General features: G+C 40.0%; 1 protein-coding gene across 1 annotated transcript; it reads left to right on the top strand.

Annotated features, from left to right (window-relative positions):
- Nucleotides 1–3,118: 3,118 nt before the first annotated feature.
- On the top strand, nucleotides 3,119–10,526 carry psma1 (proteasome 20S subunit alpha 1). The gene is made up of 10 exons (XM_056281442.1): nucleotides 3,119–3,204; nucleotides 4,093–4,137; nucleotides 4,258–4,359; nucleotides 5,687–5,790; nucleotides 5,964–6,052; nucleotides 6,494–6,564; nucleotides 7,548–7,677; nucleotides 8,202–8,281; nucleotides 9,881–9,985; nucleotides 10,229–10,526. Exons 1-10 carry the CDS (start codon nucleotides 3,202–3,204, stop codon nucleotides 10,292–10,294), a joined length of 795 nt encoding a protein of 264 aa, XP_056137417.1. The 5' UTR covers nucleotides 3,119–3,201; the 3' UTR covers nucleotides 10,295–10,526.
- Nucleotides 10,527–13,188: the final 2,662 nt, after the last annotated feature.

The following is a 13,188-nucleotide window of genomic DNA, read 5'->3' as shown; positions in this document are numbered from 1 at the left end:
CCTCTGACCTAACGTGTCTTGATTTTGTTGTGAGTTTACTGTACTCTCAGCTGAGCGGCCTCTTGTTCTGCCCATTCTGTTTGGATGATAGCTGGATGATAAGTGGAACCCATGCCATGCACAGGCATGTTGAGATAGATGTACACTGCTGATGTGTCACCATGACTCATAGAGGAGTGAGAGGGACTCAGCTCAGGTAGACATACTAAAAAGGTCAAAAGCTCTGCATTGATTGACAAAATATGAACGTCATTGCCTGATTGTCTGTCCTGATGCACTGACATATGTAACATGATGGAGATGATTTCAATAAGCATTTTCTTTTGAAACGTGTGCTTGTAAAATGTGCAAAATATCAAAGATGCTGGTTTAGTTATGGTGATAATAGCAAGAGTCGGCTCGTTTTTGGAATCCGAACCTTCTTGACCAAGACGTATGGTAAACAATGAATGGGTAGTTGGGCGCACTCTCACTTAACTACACCTTTAAACACTTTTGCGTTCCTCTCTTCTCCCCCTCACGTGTGAGTACCTTGTCCATGGCACGACTTGGACCCGCCACACAGTGACTCAGGCTTCTCTCCATTTGAAAAATTAAACGGGGGACCGTTTGGCAGAGTTAAATGAGGCCCCCAGGCAAAACATGCTGAGATCAGCAGAGCTTCTACAATCTCAATCACAAAGGAGGAGGCTGGCTGAGGTAATGGCTGCCTTCCTCGCTGCCGCTGCCTTGGCACAGAAGGAGAGCTCGTCAGCACAGCCCTATTAATTCATTCATCCCCCTCTCCCCTGCCCAGCCAGATCAGATATCATTAACAGAGAAAAACGGTGAGCAATGGCAGGCCATCTCAGCCTAAAAAACGGACATATTAGTGGACGTAAAAGAGACTTTTGCTGTCAATGGGCATTTCTACCGAAGCTCTTTGATGTGAAATGGGGAAAAAAAGACAACAAAAACTTTTTTCACAATTTGATTTGGAAGGAATATGATGGAACAAAAAAGACACTTGCATCACCTCTACTGTCAACCAAGAAGCCTGCTCTTTAGGTGGGACTGGGACCTATTTAATAACTGCTCTTTCCGCAGCGCTGTTGTTGTAATTACTCACATTATGTTCAAAATATTATCTACGCTCCTGTTGCATCCTCTTCCCTGTTGCTGTAATGACCCACTTCACCCCTAAGGATGATTTCAATTTATTTGAATCGAAGAGGTTTTGAAGAAAAACTAAGAATCCCAATGTTTTTGAAGCACATTCGGCCTACATGAACAACACAATATTTGGCCCTTACTCCTTTCGTTCTCTTGACTATGTGTTGCTTTCTGTTCCCCATGCCCGCACTGAATTGGGAAAAAAGGCTTTTGTTCATTCTGCACCTTTAAACTGGAATATGTTGCAGAATGACTGGAAATTTACAAAGTTAATCTCATTGAGCCATTTTAAATCCAAATTGAGAGTACTTGAAGCTGATTTCACAACATGTACTTGTTTTTTTATAATCTGCTTGTAATTTACTTTTTTTCTAAATGTTTTTGTCTTTTGTTTGTGTTTTCAAATGTGTAATTTTGCAACTGTGTGATTTTGTATCTGTGCTTTCTAATTGCTGCTGCCTATCTTGGCCAGGTCTCCCTTGAAAAAGAGGTTTGTAATCTCAGCGGGATCCTCCTGGTTAAATAATGGTTAAATAAATAAATAAATGAATAAACAATCGATTATTTAGTCATGATTTCACCAGTCACCTGTCACCTTTTAATCATTGTATACCGGTATCACATCTGGCTCAGTCTCTCCTGCTGAAACAAAAGAAAAAACAAAATGAGAAAAGCAACAATGGGACTAATGGAGGAAATTGTTTCTATTGCATATAGCAATTCAAACTGTAACAACTCATCCATTTTTCAACAAGACTCCAATCAGTGGCATCATGATAACTGCTTCATGGTTATTGCAGCATGGGAGCTTTTGGCCTATTGTAACAAGTTGCATTTAAAACACCATAGAGGCCCTAACAAACAGGCAGAATTTGAATAGAATCATTAGATACGTTCTAATTTCTGTAAAGGTCCCGATTCTTTTACTCGGCTGTGTGGCTGGGTATAACATAGTTGGTAAAACATTGTTTCTTACGTTTAGAATTCAAGTCAGTCGACAGTGAAAAGTAAAACCTCATCTCTCCGGGATCTGTCAAAATGCAACTACTTTTTGTTAAAATGTGTGTATGATCACCTTTGAATGGGAAACACAAACAGCTGGCTTTTGGCGCATGGAACTAGTTGTTGGTGATGTGACTTGGGTATTTGAAATATGTATTCAATGCATAAAAAAGGACAATCTTACAGCAGGCATGTTTTTGGTTAAAATACCTTTAGATTCAGGTTGACTACTTTAAGAAACTTGACAGACTTGATACTATGTGACTTGACAAAAAAACGACAAGAGTTCATCTGTCTTTTGGAAATTAAAGGGGCGTTTAAAAAATCAAGTTGTTATGCACAACGAATTCCCGACAAAGACACAAATTTGAAAAAGAAAAAAAAGACTACCAGCTCGAGCTACTGATGTCCTGTAATTTACTGCTGCCATCTAGTGTTTGTCGATTTACGCTGCGGTTGTGTTATCAATGCAAAATAATCTGTCAAATAGTTGGATTAATAACAAGTGAAATGGTTCTGTATGGCTTTTGTACAGTAACAGTACACAAGACAGGGAGAAATATTGGTCATCGGCACCTTGGTGTTCGTTTGCATTTATACAGACAAATAAATGATTTCGCAGTTATCTTGTTACCAATGGTTGGTGTGCAAAAGTTTTCTAGCACCATCACGGAGTCGTTTCTTGCTAGCAAAAGAATCCATTAGTCATTAGTCATTTGAATCATTAGTCAAATATCAGACAAGTAGACTAGTAGAATTAGCTGCTGTCGGGGGCTTTTGTGTTATTACCATTATTGTTGCCGTTACACCATTATTTAACCATTAAGAAACCATAGTTTGAAATTCGCGATAAGGTATCTTTGTTTTAAATTCCTATTTTCTCCTTTTGTCTCTAGAAGGTGACGATCTACAGACAAAACGCGTTTAAGGGATGCGATCGAGCTGTGAGTTAACATCGGAGTTCAACTGCTTTTGCCTGAATCAGGGACCAGGAAAAATAATCAAGTACCAAGCTCAGTAGTCAAAGAGGCGACGGTTTCAGCCGAGATGGTAAGTATGAATGAACTCTTACAATATAAAATCATTTTTCTCCATGCAATATAGTGACGCAGTACGTTAATCTCGTGAAATATTGTGTATTATTATAGATTAAAAATTCAGGGAGTGTGAAACAGTTACTCCCACAGAAAGCTAACTTTAGCAAGCTAACCCAACTTCTGACTGTGAGTAAGCAAAACACCACAGTCTGCTGTAACCGGATGAATAAAAAGAAGCCAATTCTTGTGATCCATTTTTTCTATGTCCAACAACATCATCAGCTTGTATTGACGATAACAACTCGTTTATGTTAACCTTGATTCATTTCCCGTAAAAGCTCAGTAATTTAATGTTGGTACTTTGCCGTATTAGCTAAGGTTAGCTAATGCTAAGTGGTTAGCTTGGCTTTAGCTTGCCGTCCCAGCGCATTAACGTTTTTTGCTTTCGTTTTCCTTAGCTCGTATCCACTCTCCGGTTGTTTTTTTTGTTTTTTTTAGATTAAGTCGTTTGCTAGCTCTCTTAAGTCTCTGTATAACGTTTAAAATAAGTCTAGTAACATGCTATAATAGCCTGAATGATAACGACTTTAAAATTACATTTTACAGTACTACTAAACGGTTAGCTACAGGGGTATCAGGGGACCTGTAGCAGGTGGTTGTTAATGCCTCCTGGCTTGCTTTCCAAGCCGGCCACATGATCATTAATTCAGTAGTAACACAATGCCACCGTCTAGAAAAGTCCACAGTGCAAAGAGTGTGAAACTGTGTGGAATGGATTAGTGTGAAACTGAGGACAATCATGCAAGACAGTTATGTAAGGCCAGTTGAGGTGTATTATCTAATTAAAATCCTTGGTTGAAGGTAAATTCATAATATGTTCTTTTTTATTTCATCTCTCTAGTTCCGTAATCAGTATGACAACGATGTCACAGTATGGAGCCCACAGGTAAGTGACATGCCTTGTGTTAAATGACTCCCTTAGATGGTACAGGGCGTCGCTGTACTTTGAATTCATTTCACAGACGTATAGTATTGTATTGCTCGAGAGCATGGGCTTGTATTCCAGGGCCGTATTCACCAGATCGAGTATGCCATGGAGGCGGTGAAGCAAGGATCCGCAACTGTTGGACTCAAGTCCACGACCCATGCAGTCCTGGTTGCACTCAAGGTATATCAAAACAAAAATGTCTTATCTCAAACATAATCGCAAACCCCCCCCCCCAAAAAAAATACCCTAAAGCATACTATTTACTGTACATGTTCACTATTTAATCACTGGTGTTTTGTGTACGCACGAAAAATGTTTGTGCAGTGACCGTATTGGGTAGTTCATCTATGAAGTTTTGAAGTCTATCACTATTTCATGCTCACCATTCATTGCCATCTGGAATGCAATACTACAAAGAAAGTGGCCCACCTGTCACATTAGCAAGGTGTAAGTAAAGTTAATATGCACAATTGGATATTTGGAGTAGACCTAAAAAGATCATATTCAGGATAGGTAAATGGCATTTGAGAAACACTGATCTAGAGTTTAGTGCAATTAATTGGGAACAAATCCACAATCCTCATTCTGTGAAAAAAAGCTGCCCATGGTTCAGTCAAAGTTAATCTTATATTACAGCAGTCTATCACAGCAAATCCAAGAGGTCATCTTCATGATTTAGTCTTACTGCTGTTCCTACCATGCTATTTCCAGCAACACAACAAACAAGCAACTACCACCAGGACTCACTCCACTGTGGCACAGCAAAGCAAACACTAAGAGAGAATTAAGCAATAAAAATCACTATGATTTTTAAAATTGCCACTCATATTATCTGATAGACTGCTGAACCTCCATGTTAGCTTTAGCTGGACCTGGGAACCTGGGAGTTTCTTTCTTTTTTCTTTTTTTTAACTGCACTGAATGACCACTGTGGATTTCTCCCCCATTAATTGCATTGAATTGTAGATGGCAAACTGGAGCTTCTTGTCTAGTATAAAGAAAAGAAGAAAAAAAAGATGGATGACTGAAAATGAAGCTCATGTTCTACGACATGAGTGATGAGTGTAAAATAAGGATAGACTTCAAATATTCAGAACTGTTCCTTTGTCAATCGAATATCCATCTTTTCCGGACAATATTTTCCAGAACTTTTTGAGTGTTAATGCATCTTAACAGTGCAGTATTCCCAGGTTTGCATATGGACTATTCAAGATCCACTATTTGAAATCTTTTCCTATTTCTTATGTGATTTTTTTTAGTTTATCTTTTCGTACTTTCTAGACCTTTTCATTCCTTAAACTAATATCCTTCCCTTGTCTATTTAGCTAAGATATTCTACTTCACATACCATTTTATGTCCGATATGTTTTATGTTAGCAACGTACCAAGTCAAGTTTCTTGTACTTGTAAACTTGGAACAGAGTAAGATATTGAGATTCAAATTCTGATTGACAATCATTAATATTTGCAAATGTTTTACTGGTATGGCCTTGTGTTCCCTCTGTAGAGAGCCCAGTCTGAACTGGCTGCCCACCAGAAAAAGATTCTCCATGTTGATAATCATGTTGGAATCTCCATTGCTGGACTGACAGCTGATGCCAGACTGCTTTGGTAGGTCCGACAGATGCGTGCACACACACACACACACACACGCACACACACACACACCTATCCAATCAACACCTATCCAATCACGTAGAGAGAGCCTCTCAGTGAAGCTTTGTGTGAAGGCATTTTGGCATTTTATATTCATTTTCTAACCTAACCATCTCTCCCCCATACAGTAACTTCATGCGCCAAGAATGCTTGGACTCAAGATTTGTCTTCGACAGGCCACTCCCCACATCACGTCTCGTCACTCTTATAGGCAGCAGTATCCTCACAATTGTTGACTTGTTGGTGTTTCTAATGATTGAGGACTTGTCTTATGACTATTGCTTTTCAGTAGGGATAGAAAATTATCACCAGCTAAATGGTTGGTAAATATGTCTGACAGTGAGGTCATGCTGAGGTCTTCAGCTATTGTCTCCTACCACTGGGAAGCAGGGGAAGCTAGCTTGTGAATGGGATGAGATGACTGGCCACCCTGGTCTATGAACAAAAAAGGTTAATTTCCTGCACTGTTTCATGCAGAGTCTCATAACCTAGCAACACTTTTCCCGTCCTCAGCAACTAGTGAAACAATTCTACTCTTTACCACAGAGTGAGCGTTACCCAGATATTGCTAAGAGACAATAAGTTGGCCTACCTTTCACAATTAAAGGTTAAGAGTAAGTGTAGATTAAAACCAATGGCCCTTTACCAAAACATTCAGAAACCCAAATCCCAACACAAAGGTATGGAAGGAGGCCCTACGGCGTGGGACTTCTCATTGCTGGCTACGATGTAAGTTTTGTTTGTCAAAGTGGCGGTATGTTATTTGATTTAAATATTGGTTGTCTTGATTTCATTCATCTTATTTCCTCATCATTTTACCTTTTTGCAAGAATAAGTGGAGTAAGTTTCACATGAACATTGGGAGGGACACATTTAGTGGGGGATCAGGGGTTCCTCCCCCTGGAAATTTTGAGCATCACACATTTAATTTCCTGCATTCTGGTGAATTTGTATGCACCAATTTGCTCTTTTTCTACATCAGTTTATTGTGGAAATGTCTTATTTATGTAAAAGAAAAACAACTTTCAGATAGGCTAGCCTATAGTGACTATAGTTTGTAGATGTACCTATTATGTTATCTCATATACCCGAAATTATCAGTTCAAGTTCATTTAAGCTAACATAAACGTCTAGGGGCTACTGTTAGCAAGCGCTAGCAGCTAGCTAGCTAGTTCGTGAGGGGGTCTGAACTGATAACCCCAAACACAAGTTATAAACTAGATAAGGCTATAATTCATCCGGAAATACGTAAGAAAATCTAACTCAGAAACCCCAAAGGTAAGAAAGGGTGGTGTACTGGGCTAGACAAGCAAGCTGGCTAGCTACGTTACTTACACTTGCTTACACGATCATTCATGCTCCGGTCTCCTGGTTGTCAGGAGCAACTGCAAGACAGCAACGAGGTCGGCAATCCCAGTGGCAAGGTTAAAATGGTATGGTCCAAGCATAGGGGTGTATGAAATCGTTGGAAAACAAGTATGAATGACATTTTAAGTAGTTCGACTGTCTGTTGTTATTTTACCTTTTTTGGCGAGGGAGTTAACATTATCATTCATGATATATTTTTGGGGGGGGACAAATTCACCTCTTCTAAATATTGAGGGGGACATGTCCCCCCTGACCCCCCCCCCATAAGTTACACCTGTAAGTAGCTGCATTACTGAGTGAATATGACCATGGCTTTTTTTTTTCCTCTCCCCCTTCAAAACTAGGACATGGGACCACACATTTTCCAGACCTGCCCCTCAGCCAATTATTTTGACTGCAAAGCCATGTCTATCGGAGCACGTTCCCAGTCTGCACGCACCTATCTGGAGAGATGCATGGACAAGTTTATGGACTGTAAGAACAAATGCATACCAATATACGGACCATAGTTTTTTGTTGTTTGTTTTGGTTTTTGTTTTTGTTTTGTTTTTTTTTTTTTTTTTTTTATTTATACAGTTGTGTGGATTTCGGGCTCCAATATTGATACATTCGTGGATACGGATTTTTTTTTTCTTTTTGCAATTTTGTCTTCTTGCATTTCTCAGTGAAATCTAAATCAAGCTAATTAAAAAAAAAAAAGACAAACAGTGCTCATATATATCTGACAAGCTTTAATTTGCACACTGTTCCCAGTTCAGGTGTGAATATAGACAAAAAATGCCCATATATGTCTAGCAGGCTCTAATTTACATGCTGCTCCCAGTTCAGGTGTGAATATAGACTGACAACTTTGTGTCTACCCTGACTGGTGAATGGTTATTGAAGGGTAAAGACACAGATGTCTTTGGACCGCTCAGTACATCTCACTCACCATTTGACATGTACACAGACTGATATTGGAGTATTGGCTCATCCCACTGGTATTGTTTCCCTCACAGGTAATCTTAATGAACTGGTTCAGCATGGTCTCCGTGCTCTCAGAGAAACTTTGCCCGCGGAGCAGGACCTAACCACCAAGGTATATACATCATTTATCCCCTCATATCTCAGATGTTATTTACTAGTTAAAACCAGTTTTTGAAGTCCTGCTACACATCTATCTAAAGGTTTTGGGAGTGTTTTGTAGGTCATCTTACAGCAGGGGTCCCCAACCTTTTTTGCATCGCGGACCGGTTCTATATTGACAATATTCTGGCGGACCAGGGGAGGCGCGGAGGTGGGTTAATAACGATATAGGTTAGGCTTATAAGTCAATAGTATCATAACATTTAAAGTAACGTTTGGGTATTAAACACACAGCGCACATTTTCCTTGCATTAAAATAACATACATATAACAATATTGCAACTCACCAATTTCATCAATTCTCCTTGAAACTGTGGTAGCTGAAAGAGGAATGTTTGCCACCTTGTTAGCTGCAGCTTCCCCCAACAGTTCACGGCACATGTCCTTGTCAGCAGGCAGAATCAATTCTTCCCCTATAGTGAAAGGCTTCTTAGCCTTAGCAATACAACTAGCCACTAAGTGCAATGCTGTCGGAGCAGCAGCATGTGTAGAGGTGGTGGCTCTCAGCACTTGCTTCTGTCCTGCTTGCTAGCGTTGTTTTCGCTCAAAGAACTCCACGGGTTTGTCTTTAAGTGCAGGGTGCTTGGACTCAAGGTGCCAAAGCAGTTTTGAGGGCTTCATTGCCTCATTAGACAGCTTGTCTCCACATATCACACACAGGGGGCTCAGAGCATGCAAGTCACCGGTCACAGTAAAGCCGTATTTTAGGTACGACTCGTCGTATTTCCTACTGAAGGAAGCTTTCTTTTTTTCTTTCTTTTTTCCTTTTTTTTTTTTTTCTGTCTCGGCCTCTGCTGTCTCCGTGTTATCATCGTCATTAGACCTTTTATCTCCCCTACCTCTTCCGAAGAAACTCTCAAGCTATGTTTGTTTTTTGACCGGTACTCATGGTAGCTAACTAGCTGCTAGTAGCAAGTTGACTGAGTGCATCTCTGAGTTATGAAGTTGGTTACTATTGATCTGCCGAATGCCACGTGAATGAGTGATAAAATTACATCATTGGGCACAATTCAAATATCTGTTTCAAATAAAAGCCCTCTATCATTACACAGACCGGGCTTTTATTTGAATATTGTATATCATATTGATTCCTTGCAGCCCGGTAGCAAATGCTTTGCGGCCCGGTGCTGATCCGTGGCCCATTGGTTGGGGACCCCTGATCTACAGGCAATAGATATATAATGTTTGGTTTTTTGTTTTGTTTTTTTTGGGGGGGGGGGTGTAGAAGAGACATCAACCTGCAATAGCAATGTCATCCACCTTGCATATGTGGCTGCAAGGCAAAGTTTCATTGAGTAGTGACCAGCTGAATGTTTGTTATATGTTATATCCTGCTTGTATGGGAGATGTGCTTTGTTTGTGGTTATTGTTTCTCTCTGTCAAGATAACTAAGCTTATGTTTTAAGATTGAATAATAAAAAGGCAACAATCAGTAGAACTATTGTGAATTCTTGATCATTATAAAGTGGCAAAACTGGGTTGACATGCAGGGAACATTTGAAGTGTACCAAAAGAGAGACCTTTCCAAATGTTCATCTTTTCCGCCTTTCAGAATGTCTCCGTTGGCATTGTGGGTAAAGACATGGAGTTCACCATCTATGACGATGACGATGTTGCTACCTTCTTAGAAGGGCTGGAGGAGAGGCCACAGAGAAAGGTACAGCAAGAGAGGGCAAGGTTGGGCTGAGATAGTATTATTTTGGATTGGTGCTGGATGTGATGCGGGTGCCCAACAGGTTGTTTTTTTTTTTTGTTTTTTTTTGTCTTGTTCTTTAAGGTTACTGTGCAGTAATTGCAAAGGTGTAGGATCGATGGGACTATTCTGCCTTTAAACCATTTTTATCTCATTTCACAGTATTAACTGCAGAACTTTTGTGCCTTAATTTTGCCTTTTTCTTAGGTTGCCCAACCTGCAGATGAACCTGTTCCTGCTGCAGGTGCACCTGATGAGCCAATGGAGCACTAAAGACTGCCGTTGTCACTTGAGTCATCCAGAAATGAACGTCCTATAATGACAGCAGAGGGGTCGCATTCAACCTGACCCTTTTTGAAAATGCCACAGAGAAGTTTTTGGAGTAAAAAATGCTGATGTAACGTGCCACTTCCTCAAATGTTTCTGCTTCTCTCTAGTAACATACATCATGTGATGTTGCTTTTTCTATGGGTAGAATGTACATTCTACAAGTAATAAACTTTTTTGTGGATTATTGTTTCACTGCTTTTATTTATAAAAAAAGAAATGGTGTGAAATTATTTTTGATTTTTCATATTTGCATTTCAGCATTTGGCTAATGAATACAAAGTGAAATGACAGAACAGTATATAATAACTAGCTCACAATCATTACAAGCACATAGGAAGTATTGGCTGCATATATTAGACTGTGCAGAGGATCCAGAAAAGTTTATTTTAAGTCATTATATCATTCACATTATTTCATACACACTGATATGCCGACAGTGAACAAGGAACTGAACGTGAGAATCATTCAATACAGTGCATGACAAGTAGAGCCTAGAAAGTAAACATTGATATAGGAGAGTCAAAACCAAATACTCACAAAAGAGGATTATCAAGATCATGCAAACAGTATTTTAATCAAGTATCTCATGTCCCTCTTATTCCTTAGGGACAGTGCAGCAGGATTATCTATTTGAATTTTTGAAAACTAGAAAAACCATTCTATATTTAATATGAATTTAAAGCCCACGTGACAAAATGTATTTTTCTCTGAGGTGACGGTTCTACGCAACAGCTCGCTGAGAAAAACCTTTTGAAAATTGTTTTGAAAAAGTTTGGACCTCTGGTTAAAAACATTTTTCCCTCCATATAAACATGATACCTTCAACAATCTGCACATTGGGAGTGTAATATTTAAAATAAAGAATTTCCCCACGGGGATAAAGTAATAAAATAAAATAAATATAATATTGCGTTTAGAAAACTTGAAGTATAGTAAGTGCTTATTCCCAGGAAAAACGTGTGTTAATATTCTTGCAAAAAGGCACAATGATAACAGCAAAGATACAGTGAGAATAAATGAAGTTGACCATCACCCACCCCCCCTTTTCTCCCCAATTGTACCCGTCCAATTACCCCACTCTTCCTAGCCATCCCGGTCGCTGCTCCACCCCCTCTGCCGATCTGGGGAGGGCTGCAGACTACCACATGCTTCCTCCGATACATGTGGAGTCGCCAGCCGCTTCTTTTCACCTGACATTGAGAAGTTTCGCCATGGGGACGTAGCGCGTGGGAGGATCACGCTATTCCCCCAGTTCCCCCTCCCCCCTGAACTGGCGCCCCGACCGACCAGAGGAGGCGCCAGTGCAGCGACAAGGACACATACCCACATTCCACCTTCCCACCCGCAGACACGGCGGGTTGTGTCTGTAGGGACGCCCGACCAAGCCGAAAGTAACACGGGGATTTGAACTACCGGTCCCCGTGTTGGTAGACAACAGAATAGACCGCTACGCTACCCAGAAGCCCCCGCGCGTCTTTTGAACTGCGTTACTCTTGCCCGCCGCAAATATCCCGAGCTGCTTTGTGCAGTGTTCCGCGATGCAACCAATATTTCCTTTTTACCAGAGAGTTTAGACCAAATTAATGTAAAATTTACAATGTTGTGTTGTTTATCATGTTGTTTATCAGTGCCGTCTTTAATAGCACATTTAGAAATGCGTATCCATTATTTCTATAATACACTGTGCAGGTTTTATACCTCCCGCCCCGCCCCCATCAGTTTTTGCATACTTAACATGTTTAATTTATAAATTAACAAAAGCACAACATCAAACACATGATGTAAATGAGCTCAGACAAGCTGGAAGTGCCCTCCATTCTAAACAGGACCATGATTGAAAACTAGGATTGAGACAGTTGAAACAGACTATTAGTGGGGCAGCTTAGCATAAAAATTGTGCACTTTGTGATAAAAGCACTAAATTTGGTACATATGTAACTTAATATATTTAGAAGAAATCTGGATATGGAGCCACTGAAAATTAACCCCGTAGTGGCCATGGCAGGCATGGACGCTATTAGATCGCTTTTAGCAGGGCTGTGGCCTCCCTTAATTTCATATCAGCCATTATGACAAGACAGAGGAGAATGTTACCTTTCCAGAGATACCAATATTATTGTTCTGGTCCAAACAAAACCAGAGATATGCCATTTTACATATCGGATGGCACCAATGCATGTTGGAAAAACTAAGTTGCCAGTCCCTTTTGAGACATTATTCATCTATACTCTCTGTATACACATCTACTATACCTAAACGCTCCTCTTCTGTTGGGCGAGGGTTAGAACCAGCGATTCCAGGAAACAATACACAATTCAGTACTTCAACAGTGCTTATTATTTTTAATTGGTTTTTATTTATAAAAGTAACTGCTTATCCACTTAGTTTTTTCAACATGCATTGGTGCCATCCGATATGTAAAATGGCATATCTCTGGTTCTATTTGGACTAGAACAATAATACTGGTATCTCTGGAAAGGTAACATTCTCATCTGTCTTGTCATAATGGCTGATATGAAATTTAGGGAGGTCACAGCCCCGCTAAAAGCAATCTAATAACGTCCATGCCTGCCATGGCCCCTACGGGGTTAATTTTCAGTGGCTCCATATCCAGATTCTTCTAAATATATTAAGCTACATATGTACCAAGTTTGGTGCTTTTATCACAAAATGCACAATCCTTATGAATATTGGAGCTAAGCTGACCCACTATATGATTGAAAAAGAGGCCTCAACAAAGCAAGCATGTCAAAGAACACAAGGTACAAACAATTGCTCTGATGCACAACAAAATGTTGGATAGTAATTTCAGGTGCAGCTCACCACCAATGCATTTA

Source organism: Lampris incognitus, chromosome 6, assembly GCF_029633865.1.
Source record: "Lampris incognitus isolate fLamInc1 chromosome 6, fLamInc1.hap2, whole genome shotgun sequence".
NCBI classification, from domain to species: domain Eukaryota; kingdom Metazoa; phylum Chordata; class Actinopteri; order Lampriformes; family Lampridae; genus Lampris; species Lampris incognitus.
This window is presented reverse-complemented; position numbering and strand designations above follow the sequence as displayed.